The sequence below is a fragment of the Lissotriton vulgaris genome, chromosome 1_1 (assembly GCF_964263255.1).
Source record: "Lissotriton vulgaris chromosome 1_1, aLisVul1.2, whole genome shotgun sequence".
Taxonomy (NCBI): Eukaryota; Metazoa; Chordata; class Amphibia; order Caudata; family Salamandridae; genus Lissotriton; species Lissotriton vulgaris.
Window position 1 is genome coordinate 55,739,092 of NC_141685.1, and position 23,379 is coordinate 55,762,470.

Sequence of the window (23,379 nt, forward strand, 5' to 3'; positions counted from 1 at the left end):
CTTCCTTATTAGGAATCTCCATGCACTGTGATACAACCCCCTCACTGAGAGGGAGGAGTTCGGGCATGTTTTGTCGTAAAGAAAGGTATACTAAATACCACAATAATGAGCTCAGGGTAGTGTGGGCAGCAGAGTGAAAGTTAAAACTTGCTAAAGGGTATGTGGTTTCCATTATTTGTAAGCCCCTGGGCCAGGATTAAAAACAGGGCACTGTGGGAGAAACATATATGCACTGTTAGAGTCAATAAGAGGTCAACATGTTTCAGCATATTAACCCTCCAAAGAGGTGTTTGCGGCATTCTTCAGGACTTAATCAAAAGTTCTGCTGCTCAATGTACTCAATCACTAACAAGCATTGGCATAGCCAATAGGTCTCACCTTTGAGGCCTTATAAGTGTTTAGTCATGCAGATCCAGCAACAATGTAAAATAATTTCTGTTAAAAAAAAGACTATAAACTAACTAAGCTAGACGTGACTTTGTAACTGGTTAATCAAACGTTTCTGAAGGTTTAGTGTATATAAACAACTCCTTTTTTCTATGGTGTCTCATAAAATTGATGCTCTTAATTTTGGTAAAAGTACATAATGTCAACAAATTCAATACTGCTTTTAAATCAATTTACTTTTGAAAGCTTGAAGTGAAAGACAATTCTAAGTGGCATTTGCTTATGAGTAGGCGCTAATGACTATTTCCGGATGACAATGTAATTAGCATTTTTGTATAAGCTGTGTTAAAAGTATGGTAGGGAAAATGGCTATTTTGGCCAAAGGCTCCCCTTTCTATATGCATGCTAGTTCTAATTTGTAAACAGAATCAAATTTTTTTATGTGGTACACTGTAATGTTAGATGAATCTATTTTACCCTTCTGATAAGTAAGGGATGACGATGAACTGTTTTTCGTCCCTGGTTTTAAACGGGTTCAGGTTGGAACAGACGAGGTGCTGGTTGACTCTGCCTCAGATAATAGTTGTTTCCCGCATGCTGCTTTCATGCGACCTAAATCCCTTCAGTGCAAGAGGCAGGCTGCATGCCTGCAGATATGGCCAGATCAGTACTTGGCTGTTTCGGTTCTCCAGTTGTGCTAGAATAAAAGCTGGTAAGGGCAGGGGCTTAGCTTCCTATTAGGGCAGCAGGTGCGGTGGCACCAGGTCCCAGATGCCTTAAAGGCCCACTGAACCCTGATAACTGCTGTTTGTCACAGTTCAAACAGAGGCCTGAGGGGCCCACAGAACAATGATTACTGATGTTTTCCACAATCCAAACAGAGGGCAGGGGTCGCATTTCCTTTCTTACCTTGAGGCCCAGGGCACACTGGCTAGGCCACTGGTTAAGGATGCAGAGGGGAAGAGGTGGCAAGACAGATGGATTATTTAAACAGCTCGACGATGACTTCATGCCTGGGTATTACAGTATTCATCGCAATTAAAGACTGAAGCAGGAATAAATCTCATAATATAGGAAGGCCTATGTACAAATGCAGCTCCATCAGACAGGTCGGGAACGCCTAATGGCTTTGAACTTAATAAAGCCACATTAATCACTGGTCTTGAAATGCAAATGGCAGCATTAGACACACAGAGGTGTAATCTACGTAATCTCATTATGTTCAGGGTACGGGAGGGTGTTAAGGGAATAAAGCACTTTGACAAAAACATTTCCGCCACCTTAGAAATTCAATCTTCCTTGACCTACCCTAGTATACAAGTAGTACCACATTCTTTGTATACCTGAATTAAATAGGCACAGAAAATTTACCATATTTAAAGACCCAGTTCAGAATTACAGGGAAGGTGCACTGTCCCAGACTACACAATGGTGCAGTCTTCGGCGGGTGCTGTCATCCCACACAGGGGGAGTACAACAAATTATGCTGGAAAAAACATGTGGTGCCCCAACGTAAGCGCAGTTGTAAACCACCATTCTGCTTACATAGTAAAGCACCTGGCAGCTATGAGATGAGGTGGCACGTTTCCCCTGCAGGTGGTTGGGGTCTGTCACCATCCTGTCAGGTGGGGGGTATACAATCAGTGCGCCTCCTTACTGCTTGTCTCCCTCCGCCACGCAATTTCATCACAAATCTCGTCCCCTTTTGGCTACAGAGGGGTTTTTCAACACTGCCAGCGCCAGACCCTGCTGCAAACCCAACAGGTCTCCCAGTTCTTTCATGGCCATGGCACATAAAGGCAAAGTCCGGGATATCATGCCACTGAGTGACCTGCTGCTACAACTGGTGCAGCTGCAAAACCTGTTTGTGTCCTTCCAGACGATGACTCACCCTATTGTTGGCAGAATCCAACATTTTCTCCAGTGAATTAGATCATGCCAGTGGCAGACCCCTCTCCCTATTCCACCCAGACTTAACAGTGGTGACGGATGTATCACTTCTGGGTTGGGAAGGCCATATGGGAGACAGAGACTAGGGAACCCTTATCACCGGCAGAGACCCAACTCCACAACAAGCTGTTGGAGTTGCGAGCATTTCACTTGGCGGTGAAGGTCTTCCGGCCCACCATCACAGGAGGGCTGGTGCAGCTTCTCACAGACAAGACAGTCAATGACGATGGCCTCATTAGGAAGTGTCACACTTGAACTTGTTTGACAGTGAGACGAGGATTCACCTGCTGCAGTTGTTTGGTCCGACGAACGGGCGCTGGAACTGCTTAGTTGAATGTGAGTTCCTCCCAGGTACGGTGCCCCGAGATACAGAAGAATCCGTACTGGGTTGTATTGAATATAGTTGAGAAGCATATTGGAGAGGCGGCGATCTACCGTCCTGATGAGACCACGGTAATTAACTGGAACGGTCGAAACATTGACTATACAGGGACTATTTCATATAAATTATGTCTTCTAAGAATCGCCTTTGCATAACTTCTATTGTACGAAAGTATTTTCAGCCCTGTTTTTGTGAACAAAATGTGGATCGGACGGTTTTATCATCATATCACTTTCATCTTGAGCCCTGCGCAGTCATCACTCAACACTTTATATATACACTTGCTGCAGAGAATACAATTAGAATTTTTGGAAATGAAAAGGCCTCATTTGAATTCAAATCATGATAAAAATTGTGAATTAATATCTGGCCAGGGCCTGTATATGTGATACAGACCTGTGAGATAATGAACTCACAGACCCCTGTATTTGTTCACAGTGCACATGGGAAGTGCTTCTATGCGTCTACGCTTGTCACTTCTGGAGCAGAATGACATCGACACTGAGCTGCATGATGTCTCCTACTGCATGTAGCAGGACTGCTTTAAAGTTTGAGGATCCAGTCTGGTGTGTGGGGAATATTCACAGGGTGAGGAATCTGCAGGTAAAGGAGTATCCACCAGAAAGAGCGTTACCGAAGGCAAGTAACTGGTTTGTTATGTTTTCCTGCTGTTGTATATTATCTAATTCTGGGTGGTGAACTCAGCGGAGCTCGTAGAGTCCTAAAAACTCAGCTCCATGGGGTGTAGCAAGGTCTAGTTGGCAAGGAAAATCAACCTCCTGGCGAGATTTCTCAAAGTTGGTCGTCGGATTTCTCAATGCAAGTGGGTGCGGCAGGTCACAACCACTCGCATTGAGAAACCTTCCTTCACATTGACAAAGCTGCAGCTCGAGTAGAAGCAACTGCACCCTCTTGTGCTTCACATGGTGCCTTTCGCGATTATTTTTACAGGGCGGGACAAACACCCCTGGATCAAAATCACCAAGAAGAGCATGACCCTAACGCACTCCGCTGCTCGCGGAACTCCGAGTAGAGCGCCAGAGTTTTTTTGTCACTTTGCGGGATTTCTTCATTGAGGAACTCTACCTAATTGTGGATTTTGTTGCAATTAAAAAAACTTCAAGGCCTGAAATTTCTTTGGAGGTTGCATGCAGGCAGCCTAAGTTATCCTGCAAGAGTTTCTTGATGAATCCTATTGCAACTTCAATATGTGCTCTCTCATCTAAAATCAGGTTGTTAGAAGCTTTTCTACAACTCAGGATACGCCTTACTTTTCACCTGGTGTGGATGCATTTCTCATGTTTAGTGAGGTCTCCTTTCTGAGTATACCGTTTCTGTCTTTCCCCTCCTGTATAAGGCTTTAGTCCAGTGTGAATTCTCTCATGTGAAATGACATTGTATTCGTGATTGAACCTTATCTGACATTCAGAACACACATAAGGCTTTTTTCTCCCTTGTGAGTTTGCTCATGACAAGTGAGAAGTAATTTGTAACCAAAACTTTGCTTGCATTTCGAGCACTCATGAGGTTTATCCCCCGGTTGGGATCTCTCATGAAGCATAACACTGTCTTTCAGATTCAACCTTTTATGGCATAAGGATTTTCTCAAGTGTGGAGTTTCTCATGGTGAGATAGCGTTTTTCTCTGGAGCTTTTCTGGCATTCAGAGCACTCATAAGGTTTTCATCAGTATGGAGTCGCTTTTGGTTAGTGAGGATGTGCCTGTCAAATAGGAATTTCTGGCATTCACAGCGTTGGTAATGTTTTACCCGTGTGTGCGTCTGCTCATGTAGAGTGAGATTGAGTATAAAATTGATGTTTTTCTGGCGTTCTGAGCACTGAATTATTTTGATGGTGTGTTTTCTTATGGCGCTTGTAACCATCACTACCTCTGAATCTTTACCTTTAGAGCACTGATAATTTTATTCACCAGTGTGGATTCTCACATGTCCAGTGAGATGCGATTTACGGCTGAAACATTTTAGGCATTCGGAGCACTGATAAGGTTTTTCCCAAGTGTGGATTCTTATATGCTGAGTGAGATTGCTTTTTTCACTGAAACATTTCTGGCATTCAGAGCACTGATAAGGCTTTTCCCCAGTGTGGATTCTTATATGCTGAGTGAGACTGCTTTTTTCACTGAAACAATTGTGGCATTCAGAGCACTGATAAGGTTTTTCCCCAGTGTGGGTTCTTATATGCTGACTGAGACCACTTCTTTCACTGAAACATTTGTGGCATTCAGAGCACTGATAAGGCTTTTCCCCAGTGTGGATTCTTATATGCTGACTGAGACCGCTTTTTTCACTGAAACATTTGTGGCATTCAGAGCACTGATAAGGCTTTTCCCCAGTGTGGATTCTTATATGCTGAGTGAGACTGCTTTTTTCACTGAAACATTTGTGGCATTCAGAGCACTGATAAGGTTTTTCCCCAGTGTGGGTTCTTATATGCTCAGTGAGTCTGATTTTTTCACTGAAACATCTGTGGCATTCAGAGCACTGATAAGGTTTTTCCCCAGTGTGGGTTCTTATATGCTGAGTGAGATTGCTTTTTACACTGAAACATTTGTGGCATTCAGAGCACTGGTAAGGTTTTTCCCCAGTGTGGGTTGTTATATGTTGAGTGAGTTCTATTTTGTCACTGAAACATTTCTGGCATTCAGAGCACTGAAAAGTTTTTTCCCCAGTGTGGAATCTCACATGTGCAGTTAGAAGTGATTTAAGTTTGAAATCTTTTGGGCATTCAGAGCACTGATAAGGTTTTTCCCCAGTGTGGGTTCTTATATGCTGATTGAGACTGCTTTTGTAACTGAAACATTTGTGGCATTCAGAGCACTGATAAGGTTTTTCCCCAGTGTGGGTTCTTATATGCTCAGTGAGTCTGATTTTTTCACTGAAACATCTGTGGCATTCAGAGCACTGATAAGGTTTTTCCCCAGTGTGGGTTCTTATATGCTGAGTGAGATTGCTTTTGTAACTGAAACATTTCTGACATTCAGAGCATGGATAAGGTTTTTTCCCTGTGTGGGTTATTGTATGTTGAGAAAGACTTCCTTTGTTTTGGAAAATTTTCTGGCATTCAGAGCACTGAAAAGGTTTTTCCCCAGTGTGGGTTTTTATATGCACCGTGAGTTCGCGTTTTTCACTGAAACATTTCTGGCATTCAGAGCACTGATAAGGTTTTTCCCCAGTGTGGGATCTTTTATGCCGACTGAGAACGCTTTTATCACTGAAACATTTGTGGCATTCAGGGCACTGATAAGGTTTTTCCCCAGTGTGCGTTCTTATATGCTGATTGAGAACGCTTTTTTTACTGAAACATTTGTGGCATTCAGAGCACTGGTAAGGTTTTTCCCCAGTGTGGAATCTCACATGTGCAGTTAGAAGTGATTTAATTTTGAAATCTTTTGGGCATTCAGAGCACTGATAAGGTTTTTCCCCAGTGTGGGTTCTTATATGCTGATTGAGACTGCTTTTGTAACTGAAACATTTGTGGCATTCAGAGCACTGATAAGGTTTTTCCCCAGTGTGGGTTCTTATATGCTCAGTGAGTCTGATTTTTTCACTGAAACATCTGTGGCATTCAGAGCACTGATAAGGCTTTTCCCCAGTGTGGATCTTTCTATGCCGTGTGAGACTACTTTTTACACTGAAACATTTCTGGCATTCAGAGCACTGATAAGGTTGTTCCACAGAGTGGGTTATTGCATGTTGAGAAAGGCTTTCTTTGTTACAAAACCTTTCCTGGCATTCAGAGCACTGATGAGGGTTTTCCCCAGTGTGGATTCTTATATGTTCAGTGAGATAAGATTTACGTCTGAAACTTTTTTGGCATACATTGCACTGAAAGTGGTTTCCCCCAGTGTGCATTCTGTCAAATTCTGTGAGATAAGATTTAGGGCTGTATCTTTTTTGGCACATGTAACTTTTTTCCCCAACTTAGGTTATTTTACCTTGATTGAGGCGGTTTTGAACACTGAATTTGTTCTCACAGTCATTGTTTTTATAAGGTGTATTCCTAGAGTTAATATCTCTATGTTTCGTTTTCTCTTGCTTATATGCCACGGTAAGAGGGAACCTGATTTTAGAGTCGGGCTTGTTTAGATAATGTTCAGCATTTATCTCTATAAGAAATTGTGTGTAATCTTCTTAACACTTGAATTGAGCAAAATATGTCTGGAAGCAGCCCTGTAACACATGTTGAAATGTTTCTAGCAGATAATAGTCTTTAGGTCTAGCCTCTCCGGCAGCAACTTATTTTGTGACTGAAAATTTTCTCAAATCTATTTGTATAGGTTCTTAGCAATGCAGTGATAAGGTGTTAGTCTGATATTTAATGATTAAACTGATAAGTACCTTTTTGCACTGACATAATGGCAGTAACTGAGGGCGTTAGAACGTGCACAGTACTGTTGTGGATCATTAGTCGCAGAACATCAGTTCCTTTTACCCTTTCTATGTTTTGTGTAAGGTTAAGATTTGTAGTTCTGAAGACGAGGATTTATTTACATTACCTATAGCGTAACGGTGCGCATTTAATCCATTTTTATCTTTAACAGTTTTACATATCCCTCATGCACAGCAGATAATGTTGAGGCAATTTACATAGAATTACAGAACAGTACACAATAAAAAGGAAACAATCTGAGATGGGCATGAACACAATAAAGTAGTGAGTTTTTAAGGTTTTCGCAAGAGTGAGCAGAGTGGGTCGTGGTTTTCTACCCAGAGGCAGATAGTCTCGGTTGTTGAACAAAGGTGATTTTCCAATCTTTTGGTTGTTAACGTGTCAGCTTCGGAGTCTTCTCTCAGCGTCTTTTCTTTGATGGTCTGCAGAAGAAACTTTTTGTTATAACTTTCTTTTATGCAGTGTGTGCTTCCTCTCTGGAATTACATGATGTTTTAGATGAAGGTTATTCTGTGCACAGATATGGCTTTGCTCTGGGTTAATGGAATGCTAAATTAGAGACTTCACTTACAGTATAGTACTTTCCTCGTCTTCCACTTCCTCGCCACACCTAGATTTGGGAAATTGTTTAAACGTAGAATGCTGGATGTCCTTCAGTTTTTCAAAATAATCTTTCTTATGGCACTGACTTCAGTTGCCTGGTGCTAAATCTTGCTTTCTTCGTCAGTAATTTCAATCACCTATAGTATTAAAATTAAATAGTTAATACATGAAAATTTCCAAAAATATAATTTACAAGCCAAATCAATGCAGAGTTGCAGAATTTTGAAAATGATGAGCAGAGTGTAGAATAGTAGCCCGAGAGTACTTGGATGTAGGAGTGAGGATTTATAGAATTTTCAACATTTTATTAAGCTCACAAAGGATACATGCACCCTATGAACTTGTAACATAGATTCCCAAAGGCAACCTAATCTATTGTGTGCTGCGAGGACTATGCCTAGACATATCCCTCAACTATGGTCCAGAGTATGAATCAAGGGCAATGAAATTAAGGAGTACTTTCATGTGCTCATTTTATTCCACCTGATTATCAGTTGTTGGGTTTTTCTGCACCTGGATGTACCGGGTGCAGAAAAACAGGACACAATTTTTTTCCAGACAGGAAAATTAGACTGAAAAGACGCACAAGACTCTGGGTGCAGCAGAAGCAGCCAAGACTTATGCTGTTGTTTTACAAACTGGGAGAAACACACAATTCTTCCCTTTGTTGGACATTTCTTTACCCTTTCCTCCCCTGCTTCACCCATCGCCCCCCCCAACCAACCACATGCATATATCTACCACCTGCTTAAAACTAGTGGTAAATAAAAGCAGAAAAACACTATGAAATAGAGAATGGCATGTGGTTTGACAGGCAGAAGAATCTGTTCCTCGTGGCAACTCCCCAGTCCATGGCGTCAAACTTGTGACTGCACGTTACTGGGGTAAATGTACCACAAAGTAAAAAAACAAAACAATTACATGAGATTTTTCTGACACCCCAGTACTGTGCAACTTCGAACAAGGGACTATGAGAAGTCTTGGACCGGTCCTGTGACCTGGAGGGTCACACCAAGTGTGCCCTTATTTAAGGCAGAGGACTGTCATGGGTTTAACAGCTAGAGCGGTGATGGCAATGAATCCTGTTGTAAGGATCAATAGCCTGATGAGATCTTTGCATCATGGTTAGTGGAGTGGCGTCCTACTGACACACGTATGTAATGCTCCATTTCTATGCCTGTGCCCAGACTTTGCACTAACATCAAGTGTGTGTTTAGGGTGTTCGTGTGCGTAGCATAAAAGCAATGTGAGAGTGCGACAGGATAAACCGCATCTCCTGCCTGCCAGTTGTGTATGCAAGTGGGACCATCTATCCCTCTTTTAAACCCTAGTTCAAAGTCCTCTGTTACCAAGGAATAATGTGCTCTACAAAGTACTCAGGGGCCTGCTGTGCCACTAGGGATTGTGTCAGCCTGACAGTCTATCTAAGTCGAGGGGACATCACCTGCAGGCAGAATTACTTAATAGAGAAGCTGTGTATCTGTCCTGAAGAGCCTAGAAGTCTGCCTAGAATCTTGCCTGTCTTGTAAGAAAGGGAAGGGAGTTTGACTATCCAGCAGGAGGACAAGGCTGTCCTGGAAGAAGCAGGTCTGACACATCCCCGGTACTTGTAGGGCGGGCCGGAGAGCCATCCAGCAGGACCAGCAAGTCTAAGGGATGCCAAGACTCTCCCAGCAGTTCAAGGCAGAAAATAAAACTCTACAACAACGTGATTGTTGAGGCCCAGTAGGACGATTGTGTGCTGCCAACAGGCCCGTTCAAGGTTGCATTTGCCAAATTCCTAACACAACAGGGTCTGAATCTACTGGCTTCCTGAAGAGCCTGTGTTGGGCTTTTAGCTGCTAAATTTCTGACTACTCTGTGTCAGAGGCCCATGAGGGACTACAACTACTCCAGTGTCGAACACCCTGTCTGAGCTTACGCCTGTGGTCCAGCCGGCCACAGTGTGGGCTTAATTGCTGACGGTCGGGCCTCCAGAGGGGCTGCACTTACCGACAGGCCAGGTGTGACTGCTACCTTGGGACTGCTGATCTTCAGGCAAAGGCAAAGAAAAGACAGAGTCAGTGCCCTACTGTATGCAGCCTTACATCCAGGACAAAAGCGCTCCACAATAGTCTGCTGGTCGGTCACTGCTCTCTTGAGTGCTCGGGCGTGCCATTCAAGTGCCGGGAAACAGGAAAGAGACCCAGACAAGACTGACTCATCCTTTGGAAGGATAAGACGCTTACGACAGAGCATACACGCATTGGGGTGACTGGAGTGACAGAACTGCACCTATACTATATTCATGATACTCCTAAATGCCCCTAGAGGAGAAGAGGGTATGAGAACCAGACGCACCTGCCTGCAGCACATGGTAGTCTGGCATGCCTGCACCATCCTTTCACCCAGACTAGCCATAAAGTTGATTTTAGAGCTGCTACGCACATAGCAGGGGGAATCTCAGACCATTCGCTGGTGGAGGTGCAACTTGATGGTCCGGTTGTGGACTTCATCCTACCCCCAAGGGTTGATCCGTGATATTTAAAAGACAAGACGTTCAAAGCTCATATGAGAGATAGAGCAGAATTCTATTTTAAGGAGAATGGGCGGCCTGTTGAATCAGCTTGCGTGCTATAGGATGAATTCAAGGCAGTGATTCGAGGCGAGACACAAGCCTTGATTGGGAGAATGTCGAAGGAACGTAAATTGAAGTGCGAGGCTCAGGACAAGGAATATGCTTTCCTGGAGGTTCGCTTGGTAAGTGGGGAATCAGTTTCTCTCCCATTACACCATCAACTGTAGCAGCACACATTAAGAGCACTAATGGAAAATAGCGGGCACTCATGCGCTGGCTACCCAGCATTGTTTCTATGATGTCGGTGATAAAGCCAATGAGTTGCTTACATGGTTAGAGAGACAAGACATAGGACGGAACTGGATCCTTGAGGACACAGACAACAAGGGGACGGAAATACTGTAAGAGACTTCCTGAAAGACCTGACCCTGCCAATGCTAACAAATAAGGACCTAGACGCACTAGACCAAGACCTGACAGTAGACTAAATAAATTACACAATAGGAACCTTGCAAACAGGGCAAGCGACTGGACCTGATTAGCTCCCGTTAGAATTATATAAAAGCATGATGGATAAAATCAGAGAGTACCTCCAGAGTATATGAAAATAAGGGTGTCTCCCGGAGGACCAAAGAACATCTGAGGTGGCGGTCATCCCAAAAAGGACGAACCGGCAACTGAGTGTGGGTCTTATAGACTTATCTCCCCACTTAATATTGAGACTAAGGTCCTTGCGAACACCCTGGCAATCTGCCTGCGGACTGTATTTGCAACAGTGGTTCATCCTGATCAATCGGGCTTTATACCACACCAGGGAACATGCTTAAATCTCCGACACCTTAATGGAGTACCACATGCAACAGGGGATTCCTTTGCTGAACCAGTGGCGCTGCTATTAAGCTCTTGTATGTGGCCCCTTTAGCGAGCATGCGCCTCAATAATACAGTCTACCGAGTCTTTGCCGTCCGACAGGGATGTTCCTTGTCTCCTATGCTCTTCACACTTGTTTGGGTTCACCAGGACCTCTCAAATGGGGTATTCCAAGTGATCAGGATATATTATCAACTGGAAGAAGTCCTTAATATTCCTGCTGGTGGCAGGGACCCTGCGGCTGCAGTCTAGGTGCACAGTTCGGGGGGCACTACATGGCTTTAATTATTTGGTTGTATTCATTACAAGAGAGCACAGGCAGGAACATACTCCCGAAATTAGACCGTCTTCGCTGGGATGCCCCACACTTGCGGACGCTCCCGCTCTCCTTACTGGGCCAGGTGGCCCTATTTAAAGTGATGACCCTCCAGGGTCTCCTGTACATTGTGCAAAAAATGTCCTTTAAGATCACACCAGACATTTTTTTTCAAAAGGTAGTCTGAGAACTTCAGCTTCTGTTGTGGGATGGTGGCACGTCACGCTGAGTAAGTTGCAGAGGGGAGTTTATTAAGGTGGACCGGCGGTCCGGAGTATTCACAAGTATTACTGGGCCACGCAGCTGGTGGCAGTCAACAACTGGGTTTTTGCGGACTGTGAGGAACCTGCTTACCGGGTAGATAGATTGGCCATGGGCAAGAGAGGTTACCCCACCCCGGTGCTGTATCGAAGAAAGCTTGAGGGCACCCTACCTACTCATACCCAAACAGTGGTAAGGGTGTGGAGAGAGGCTACCAAGTATTTAGGCTGGGAAGGTAAGCTGACTGAAATTACTCCACTGTATGATGGTGATCTCTTAAGTGCAGTGGGAGGATTGCAGGGCTTCACAAAATGGGGATTGATTAGCTTAGAACGGCCGGGCGATGTGTGGAGGGGACAGGCACTTGTGTCCTTCACGATTCTACAACAAAAGTATAAATTAGGTGACTAAAAACAGTTCTGACATTTGCAGGTGGCCACGCTCTGCAAAGTCACATCCGGGAAGGGGGGCAGTTGCCTGATGCATCCCCACTGGAGGACCAGCTGCTAACTAATCCCGGACCGAAAAAGCAATCTCAACCATCTATAGGAAGTTGATCTACAATTCTCTGGATGCCGTGGGGACGCAGAGAGCTGTGTGGGAGAGGGATCTAGGCACGCTTGGCGATGGCGATTGGGTGGAGGCCATTCAGGATGCTAGGGAGGAGGCATTTAGAACTCATTTTTGTCTAATTTAACTGCAGATACTGATACTGCCAAATCAATGACCCTGTTTACATTAAAGGGCAGATTGAACTCAGAGCTCAACAACAGACTCGATTTAATAAATGACCAGCACGCTGCTTATCTTGCCAAGACACAGGTACTTTGTAAATCTCTTTTTATTGAACTAGTGCTCAATCGATGGTGTTGACACCGAAAATACGGTGCACATTAGTGAGAGTGATTAGACCAAAAACACAAAGTCTGCAAATATAGAGTGAGTAGCATAGCTTGGCTTGTCCTGACACTCCCTGGCCAAATCCCACTACATAAAACTAGATTGCCCTTTATCGAAGGCAGGTAGTCCTCCCAAGGTTCTGGGGGTCGCTGGGCTGCAAGACGACTTAACTTTTGGTTCAGGATCATCCAGGGATGCAGACAGGCCAGTATGACTGGGACCAAGACAATAGTTCCCTCCAGATCCACACCAGCAGAGAAGGCTGCAGTGCCCTTAGGTCGCCAAGAACTGAAATTCAGGGTCTGGGGATGCCACCTTAAATCTTGATTTAAGGGTGTTACAAGGCAGTGACAGGTAATGGGCCCCTTTCCTGGGGTGTCTATACCCTCTATCATGCCCACCTCCTGTGGGAAGGGGGCACAGTCCTAGCCCTGATTGGATAAGTCCCATCATCTTCAGGATAGTGGGCACTACAAAGTGTACTTCACCTCACCTCCAGCACCTGAGGGATGGAGTTAACAGAGGCGGCGGGGGGCACACCTCCTGTTCTATCTAAGGTTTCCCACCTGTCATTGCACCTAAAAGGGGGTGAGGACAGAAAGATCGCTTGCTCCCTCTAACAGAAGAGGCTGGGGTCGCATTACCAAGGCGGCAAGGCCTTTGAAAATCCCTGCCACAGATGGCTCTGCCTGACCAGGGGGAGGTGTGAATACCGCCACTCAGGAAAGGCATTGTTATCAACCTCAGAATGCACAGGCACTCTACCCATGAGGACAGGACACTGTCTGGTGGTAGCAGGCTGGCTCAGGCCAGTCGATGATCACACTAAGGATTGGTAGATCTTAGGGGACCCCTCTAAGGGGCACTCTGTGCGCAATTTTTAATAAATCGGACACTGCAATCAATGCAGGTTTAATATGCTGAGATGTTTGGTATCAAATATCCCATATTTCAGAGAAACCTTCATGAGGCTGGGGAACTCGTAATGACAAGTGTCCAGCCAATGTACTTACTATAGAGCTTGCCTGGTCACTTGCAATATCCCGGAATTGACAAGGATATTGCAGGGGCATATCTGCTCATGCAGATATGCCCTCACAGGAGATATCCATAAAGCAGCGGGCACTATAAGGCCTGCTAGAGGGGTGTCTTACCGATATCTCAGACAGTCCCTATGGGCATCGCATGCAGGGATGTGTGCCATGTCGACTCTTCAGTTTTGTCTGCACCAAGACACACAGCTGCAGTGGCAGTATGTATGTGTGTATGTATGTATGTATGTAATGTGATTGGTGAGGGGTCCCTTAGGGTGGCATAATTTGTGCTGCAGCCTTTAGAGACCCTCTTTAACAACAAGGCCCTTGGTACCAGAGGCATCTTTTACAAGGGACTTATAAGTGAGCTAATGGGGTGACAATGGTGGAAACGACAGGTACACTTAAGGGAAGGAGATCGGGCTCATGGAACCTGGTTGGCAGGGACCCTGTGCACTTACAGTCAAAACTATATGATTTTCCCGGTAAAAAGTGAAGGCTAACCATGTCCAAAACAGACCCTTTCCTACATTGAGACATTTTTCCTAGGACAGGGAAAACTCTACAGCAGGTCTTGCTCACAGACCTTATACTGTGACTGCCACTACTGAACATTAATCTTGAACTGTTAAAGCAGGGCCAGGATCTGTACAGGAGCCAATGAACAGGAGGGCAGCTCACCAGATAATAGAAGTCTTCTGTCTTCACACTCACAAAGAGAGAACAATGGAGTTGCTTGGCATTTATCTACCCTTAGCTAAGCCACATGATAAAGGCAGTAGATCAGGATGATTCTCTTCGATCAGAAGTAGCTCTCACTATTGAAAAGGCGAAGACCCTGGTATAACACAAACGCAGACTTGCGGTTAGTCTCTACCAGGACATGTAGTAAACTATTAATTTATGTATCTGTAGGATTAGATTGCATTGCAGGTTAATTCTTATGGCACTATTTTCCACACACAACATACAACATAGATTCCTCACGTGCGCCCCCTGATGAAGGGAGAACCCCCAAAATGAATTGGGCAGACTGAATTTGAATTTACTTGCGGAACAGTGGATTTTGAAAGTGATTCTATGAGAATAAATATGCTTAAACTGGAATACAAGTGGATTTGCTTCCAAGGGAAGGAGACATTGATGCACTTTTACGGGTACAAGCTGTGGAGCAGGAGACACAGACCAGATCTAGTCTGGCGCTATATAAACAACTGTAGCCACACACATCTCCCTTCTGGCACGCGATGAGTGGATTACATAAATACGACAATAATGAATGAAAAATACACGGCATGCATAGACAAGGTTTGCTATGTAACCTCTGGACTCCTGTAAACCTAAACAAACACCAGTAATCAGACACTAGGGACATCACCTGAAGCGCCTAAGATTTTCCTTTTGTTTGGTATCTTGTTTTTGGGAGGTGGGTTTTTAGGATAAGCTATTTTTGGGTGTGTCTGGGGTTGGGGTGTGTCAGGTAGCCCCTGTGGTAGACGATGGGATAGAGGATAAGGAGTGCCATGGCATCCCTTCATATATTTCTCCCCTCCTATATACACAGTCCCCTTTTACCAGTTGCCCACTTTGCTGTCATCAAGAAGTGGAGAGAGGGGAATCGGCAGGCAGCCCCTTTAAGCCAAAGCAGAGTACGGACATCAGAGGATACACGCTTAAAGAAGGAGGGGTGGAAAGCGCGTCAGGTTGGTCAGTAGTTGATCCAGCTGCACGCAGCACAGGAACGCGAGGCGGAGAAACCAGCGGGGGAAGACGGGAAAGACAGAGAAGGCCTAACAGCCTTCCGAGAGAGAGAACCGGCGCCCAGGGGAGGTCACAGCTTGTCGGCGAGCAGAACACCCGAACCTGGCAGAGGAGGGAAAGCCTAAGCAGAACACCAGACCTCACTGAAGGACGCGGAGTTACCACGCCACGGCCCCGGGGTGATGTGGCTCTTCCAGGTGCGTGGGCGTCTACGGGGCTTTTGGAAAGGGGCTGAGTAAGAGAGGGACGGGAGGGGAGGCTGAGGGGTGAAAGGGACCAAGGGAAAAGGAAATAAGTGAGACGGAAACAAAGACAAGAGCAGAAATCATCAGCTACTCTTTTTCTTTTGGTTGCTCCAACCTCTACACCCTCCCTTCACATTTATGCATAGCTATTATTTATCCCTCACATCCTCCCTTGACTAAACCATAAAGCAAAAACACTTACCTGAGTCTTTTCCTTCTGTCCGAGGGACGACGGCGGCCGAGGCACACCTAAGGGACTGAAGAGGAAGACCCTGTGGGAAAGAAGAATATAACAGAGACAATCAATCATTGTGACTTCCTGTAATACTAATAAAAAATGCATACCAAGAAATTATTCAATGCAGTGTGCTCCTTCTTGACCGACTCTTCTACAACGGGGAGCTACATACTTTCCCTACAGGAAATGGGAGACAGAAACACAGAGATCAACAGACACACACACACGGGAAAGCATAGTAGGAAAACGCTCTATACAGTTTTTATATGCTTGCATATGTACATTGTTTTAGAAAGATGGTGGAACTATTTATTCTGTTCAATGTGCTTATTTTGCTAATTATTTTTATCTGCTTCTATTATCATTGCAGTTCGGGTTGGACTGTTCCCATTAGGTACAGGGTCAAGACTGATTTGCATATGGCCATGTCTGAACTGGGGTGGCTTGGTGATCAAACTAATGATGGATTTACCCAGATCTCTTGACTGGGGGTGAATGTTTTGATTTGTTCTGCATTCCGTCCATCAATTGTGTGCTTTTGCTCTATTATCATTGCAGTACATAAATTCTATACAAGAATAATGATGGTTCAATTAATAATGAAAACGCTAATGTTATGTTATTTTAATTTGATATCGCACATGAAGTACCCCTAAGCAGAAAATACTTTAAGGAGAAATTTACAATTGGAACGTAGAACCACTCAATCTTTGTGAAGTTGAAAGAAAGGCTCTTGTATAGTTAATGCCTGAAGTTCATCAACTCTCCTTAGTGAGTTTATCGTTATGAGGAAAGCAACTTTCCATGATAGGAATTGTAACTGACATTTGTGCATTGGTTCAGAAGGCGGGCCCATTAGCCTTGGAAGAACTATGTTTAAGTTCCACTCTGCAGCAGGGGGAATACGGGACGGTATAACCCTTTCTAATCCTTCCATGAAGACTTTAATCACTGGTACTCTGAAGAGAGGTAGGTGTTGTCTATTTTGCAAGTATGCAGCTACGACTCCCAGGTGTAAACAAATGGATGTGTAAGTGAATCCACATTGCTGTAAATGCAACAGTTAACAAATGATGTTCTGCACAAACGCATCAAGATGATTGATATTGTTGTTCTTACAATAGGCAACAAAACGTTTCCATTTGCTGCATAACATGCTCTAGTAGTAGGCTTTCTAGCTTCCTTGAGAATATTCATACAGTCTGGTTGTAGTTGTAAATAACCAAACTCTATGACTTTAGGAGCCAAATCGCTAGGTTGAGTTCTCTGGGAATTGGATGTCTGCTTTCTCAATGGCTCTAAGTGAGGAGACAAGATGTGAGATGTAGCTTTTGATGTGGAACCACTGAGAGTTCTAAGGATGAGAGTACCAAGGTTGACAAGAACATGTGGGGGCTATTAAGATCAGTGAGGGACATTTGTCTGAGCTTCCGAACTATAAATGGAATTAGCAGGAGAGGCGGAAAAGCGTAAGCAAATATCCCTGACCAAATCATCCATAGGGCATTGCCTTCGGATGCTGGGTGTGGGAACCTGGATGCAGAGTTTGGGCATTTTGCGCTGTGTACTGTGGCAAACAGATCTATCCCTGGAAAACCTCAGTTTTGAACCTAGGGAGAAGAACTTGGGGATGAAGTTCCCACTTGTGTATTTGCTACCTGCGTCTGCAATCTGATGGTCTACTCCTGGGAGGTGTTCGGCTAGGAGATAGATTTTCTGGCAAATCGCCCAATCCCAAATGCTTTGTGCAAGGTGCGACAGCTGGAGAGAGTGAGTCCCTCCCTATTTCTGTAGGTAGTACATTGCTGTCATGTTGTACGTGTGAACTAAGACAGTCTTGCCTACAAGTTGGGTGAGAAAGGCTGAGTGCTAGAAACACTGCTTGAAGTTCCAGGTAGTTGATGTGGAGACGTTTGTGTTTGTCCGACCGCAGCCCCTGGACTTTGTAATGTTGAAGGTGGGCACCCCAACCGGTTACTGTGGAATCGGGTCTACGAAAGGCCGCCCTTTTGCTAAGTTTTGAGGGTTCCACCACTGCAGCGAGCGATGGTTGCCGCTGTCTACCAACACTAGGTCGGGGTCGCAAATTGCGAGGCTCATTAATATTAATGAGTCTCCCACAATTTGCGAGCCCATTGGGAATGCCAGCCCTACCAGGGATGGTGGCCTGCTGGGCTCAGCAGACCACCATGTCTGGGACTGATTTTTAATAAAGCAGCTTTTTTTTCTTTCTTTTTTTTAAATGCAGCTCGTTTTTCTTAAAGGAAAACGGGATGCATTTTAAAAAAATTAAACGTTCTTGTTTCATTCTTTAAGGGCAGGCACCACTGCCTGCCCTTAAAAAATATTTTTAGACACAGTCACAAAGTGGAAGGGGTACCCTGGGGACCCCTTCGAAATTGCGACTGCAATGCCTCCCTCTTGAAGAGGGTGGTCATTTGCAAGTGTTTTGCGACCGCAATTGTGGTCACAAAACATGTACAAATAGCATTGCGGACGCAATTAGGGAGGAAATGACCCTTCCTAATTGCGACTCGCAATTCCTAAATAGCGAGTCGCAAATAAACTGCGACTCGCTATTTTGGAATTGTACATGGCCAACAGTGATTTTGCATGTGCAAATGGGTTCCCAAACCCGTTTGCGCATGCAAAATCACGTCATATATCTGGCCCCCTGTGATTGATTGCACTGACTCACCACTGACTCACTAGACATTGTTGCATGTGAACAGGGGCGGCTGGTGACATTTTAAAGTGGTGAGACGCAACCTGATGTGCATACTGCACAGTAGCGAGCGAGCCCGAACCCCATAAGGGGGGTTTGGGGGGGAAAAATCATGAATTTTCAAGCAAATTTGAGATACCAGGAAGGTTAATAAAGCAATTGTGAAAAGTGCAGTTATTACATTAATAGATGACATAACATAGGTAGCTGCTTATTCAGTATAACCACAGAGCTTCATACATTCCGTCCTATTACGCTCAGGTGCTGAATTCAGACTATAAGACTTTCATGAAAATCTCAGCTCTAAGACCTTGCTGACTGGGATACGGACTCTCGGGTGCAAATGGCACATAGAATCCCATTACATCCTTGTCCAATACTGTAGGAGAGTAGGGTCTGCTATCCTATGGTCACCCCAATTTTTGCTTTTTGCTTCACTGGTTTTCGACTTACTGAGGCTGTGGGCCTGCTAATCAGACCCCCAGCCTGCTGTTCTCTCTCTAAATTTATAATACATGTGCTATAGGTACATATCACAATTGGAAATGGACTCCTTGTCAGCCCCTGTACCATGCACTATAGGTGCTCAGGGCATAGGTGCCACCAAGGCCTACCAGGGGCTGAAGCATAGCTTTCGCCACCCCTGGCTGGTTCTTAAATTGGCACAACTGGCTGATCACTCAGCTGGGGGCAAGTGGGTGTAATCACCCCTTGCTTAGATATAATATACCTATATCTAAACCTATATCTGGACACATATAAGCCTGTGAGCCACTCCTATGGAAGGCCTCATCAATCCTGGAAGCAGAGTGCGTGGTTTTATGTGAGATGGAGCTCTGGCATGAGCTGAGCCTGTCTGCAGCTGTCGGGAACAACTCCCTAAGCTGATCCGGGATAATGCCATACCATATACTCTTAAGCGCCTTATAATCCTCGCGGTTATATAGCAACTTTGGTTTGGCTTTATCAAAACATGTCGTGTAAGGTGTCACACGAATTGGAATACTACCCCCTCGCCAGTTCTGGCGACGGGGGTAGCATTCCACCCTTCTAGAGGGATAAGATATGTTACTTTACTGAAACGCGGTTGATTTAAAAAGAGCCTCAGATCCACAAAATGGATGCCCCTGCCACAGACACGGGTCTGGCCTCCTGCTGCTGACCGAAACTCAGCAAATGGTGGCCTGGACAAAGGGTTTCCTGTCGCAGGGCGGTGTCAAACCACCCCAGACAGGAGATAGTGGATTGCAGCAGGTAGGTTTCAAAGAAACCAGACACTGCCTGGGGAGCACAAGGCTGCCCCTTGCATAATCCGGCCAAACCGGTTCTGGGGCCTTCCAGCCCCAGTCCCAGCGTGGCCTGGATCAAAGGAAAGGGGTGTAACCACCCCCTTCCTGGGTCCCACCCATAGGAGGGGGCCTAGCAGGATGTCCAGCCCACCAGATTCGAATAAGAGTGGGAGCAGTGCCAATGCAACTCAGATCATCCTGAAGAAACATAAGAAACGAATTCTGGACCCTTCGACATTCTATTCAACATAGAAGACGGAAGACTCTCCCTTGTGGTCAAGGAGTGACCACCCTGTGCAAACAGGCACCATCCAGCCCTCGACCCTTGCTTTGTTGCAGTTCCCGCCGGAACTCGAGCGACAGAGATCGACGAGATCAAGCTTGCCTGCCTTCTCCCAGCCCGATCCACAGTCCCTGCAGAGCTGAGACCAGTGGAGGCGACCGGAAGCGTGGGGCACGCCATCTTGAAAAGGCCACGAGACGCTGACCGTGCAGCCCACGAGTGACCCTCGAAGCTGTGCACCGGGGTTTGAGAAGCCCCCACCCCGAGCTACACTTGCACCAAAGCTACCCCCTCCACACTCGACGAGTGCTGCGTGGGGCCCTTCTGCTTGTGTTGGCTCGACGCGTTGGCCCGGTCACTTGCCAGCTGGCTTGTGGCCCCTGTGCCAACGAAACCTTGAATACGACTTGCTTTTCTGGTTGCTCCAGATCTGCACCAGCTCCTGTGAAAAGGAGCCCCCACTCTGACCCTCCTGGTTTGAGTGAGAAGCAATCTCCCGGTTCCGCGTGGATTGCTTTTGCCAAGTGCTGTTTGCTGCAATCTTGAAGCCGACGGTGCTGACGGCGAGAGCCTATGTGGGACAGATCGTGACCTGCTACTGGACGTCGCAGATGCCCCAGAGCCCACGTGACAGCGGAGAGAAGCCTCTCGACAACCACCTGATTGCGCCCGACATTGCCTGGTTCCGTCCTGGTTCCACCCTGGTCACTGCTGAGTGACCCAGACTCTGTCCCCTCTGCTTTCAGGTACTTTTCGACTTTGATCCACCCTTGGATCACACCGGACACTTCTGCTTCACATCGCCTGCAGCTTCTTCAGCTCCAAGCACCAAGAGCCTGCGTGTCAAAACCCGACGCCACTTCGACCCTGTGCACCCACTTCCTGTGGGTGAGGTAACATTGCAACGCCGGTGTTCCCACATTGGTACACACCTCTAGGGTCTGTGTCTTAAGTTTTGTTCCTCTAGGTTCAGCGGAAGTATCTTTAAACTCACTTTGTGTAACTTTTACGCACCATTGACATTGCATTGGTGCAAGCCGCACTTTCCGTGCTGCACCCGAATTCCGTGGGCGTCTCCCGATTTCAGCATTGCTAGTCCTGACTGCTCCCAGCGATTCTCTAGGCCCTAGGCCTAACCACTGTTCGATTGGTATCTCTTATACCACTTTCTTAGTATATGGTTTGAGTGGCCACAGGCCCTCATCCAAAATTGTGCATCTTTGTATGTTATACTGTGCTTTTGATTTAACGCTTGTGCCCCTTTCCTCATAAACAGTACTGGGGATTATTTTAGAAATAAACACATATAGTTTTATAATATATACTTGTGTGGTGTCCTTTCATTTGATTACAGGATTGTATGTGGTAAAACAGCTCGCTTAACACGACCTCTTAAGTTAAGCCTTTAAGGCTGCTTAGTCCATGCTACCACTAGGATAGCTTGTCTAACAAGGTTGACTTACAACCAGACATCTTTGGGGTTTGTTTGGACTGATACCAAGTGGTTCCAGAATTGGAAACACTACATATCAGGCCAACTTCTCACATTGGTGTGCAGCGGTGCGGATTTGAGCTTGCTGTTGTTTTACCATTGCAATCTTTACATCAAATTGAAAGATCACATCAAGTACCTTAGGTACATATAAAATAAAAAGCTTAGCATATTAAGTTCTACTGAACTTAGTAGTTGTAGATAAAAGGGATTAGCACACCCTGACTACAACTCACTAGCAAGGTACAGTAGGAAAACACTTAGTGTAGGTAAATGCACCACTTACACCTCACTAGCAGTCATGTCTGATACATGTGGAGACTCAGGCTCTGCTCCTGTAGCAGTTGACCCTACCAAGGCAACTTCCAGATATGACATCCTTAGCCACAAATACTTGAGTGCCTTGTGCACAGCAAGGGGGCTAAAAAAGGGCAGAGGCCCTACCATTCCTTCCCTGATAGCTATACTGGAAAAGGATGACTTAGATAAGGTGAGTCAGGCTCCCTTAGATTCAGGTGAGGGGATAAACTTCCCTGAGAATGAGGATCTTCCAGATGAAGAAGAAGAGGAGGAGGAAGAGGAAGAGGAAGGCTCAGATGTAGAAGAGCCTGAAGATCAGGATCAGAGGGTGACCCAGGTCCCAGGTACAGGTTGCCAGGCTTAACCAGGCCAACCTAGACCTACATGGGAATGGAGAGGGCCAGCACCTCCCCAGATCTCATAACCTAATTCTCCCAGGCAACAGGAGGGTGAGATCTCAATCAAGGGACTCTCATGTTTCTAGTACCTCAAGAGAATCTCAAAGAGGGATGACTCCCTCCCAGAGAAAAGAGCATAGGGCCAGAATGAGGGCTGTCCAACTCCAAATAGAAAGGGAAGAGGTAGCCTTGGCTCAAGCTAAACTTGCTTTAGCAAGAGAAAGAAAATTGTGTGGCTTAGATGCCACTGGTGGCAGCAAAGTTCCTAAAGAAAAAGACAGGGCCTAGGACAATAGAAACCTGACAAAAATTGTGCCCCCCTACAAGGAAGGGGATGACATCCACAAATGGATGACTGCTCTTGAGAGGGCCTGCATGGTACAGCAGGTCCCTGGGGACCAGTGGGCAGCAATTTTATGGTACTCCTTTTCTGAGAAAGGGAGGGATAGGCTCCTCACTGTTAGACCTGAGGATGCCAAAAACTACTCTGTCCTGAAGAGTGCTCTTATTGAAGGGTTTGGCCTAACCACTGAGCAATACAGGTTGTTGTTCAGAGACACCCAAAAAGCACAGACTCAGGACTGGACTGATTTTGTTGATTGTGCCACTAAGGCTCTGGAGGGTTGGCTGCAGGGAAGTAAAGTCTCAGACTATACAGGATTGTACAATCTTATAATGAGAGAGCAGCTCCTTAATAACTGTCAGAACCAGCTGTTGCATCAATACCTTGTTGACTCTGATTTGACCTCTCCCCAAGAATTGGGAAAGAAGGCAGACAAATGGGTCAGAACAAGGATTAAGCAGAAAAACCAGAACCAGGGTGACCAGAAGAAAACAGACCAGAAGGGTGGGAATCAGAAAGACAAAGAAAAGGACCAGAAGTCTTCAGGCCCCCAAACTAGCAATAAGGAGGGGGGTTCCCAAAATGGAAACAAGAAAAAGAAAAATGATGGCCCAAAGAAACCTTGGTGTAATACCT

The 23,379-nt window shown here is 45.6% G+C and overlaps 1 protein-coding gene across 1 annotated transcript in view; it reads right to left on the reverse strand.

Moving 5' to 3' along the window:
• Positions 1-2,433: 2,433 nt before the first annotated feature.
• LOC147737233 (uncharacterized) overlaps positions 2,434-23,379 on the reverse strand; it is a 103,717-nt gene continuing 82,771 nt past the window's right edge. The window contains exons 5-7 of the mRNA XM_086923282.1: positions 15,878-15,947; positions 5,053-6,658; positions 2,434-2,776 (exon numbers count right to left, since the gene is read on the reverse strand). Coding sequence (XP_086779408.1) covers positions 2,434-2,776; positions 5,053-6,658; positions 15,878-15,947 — 2,019 coding nt within the window. The remainder of the gene's footprint in view (positions 2,777-5,052; positions 6,659-15,877; positions 15,948-23,379) is intronic.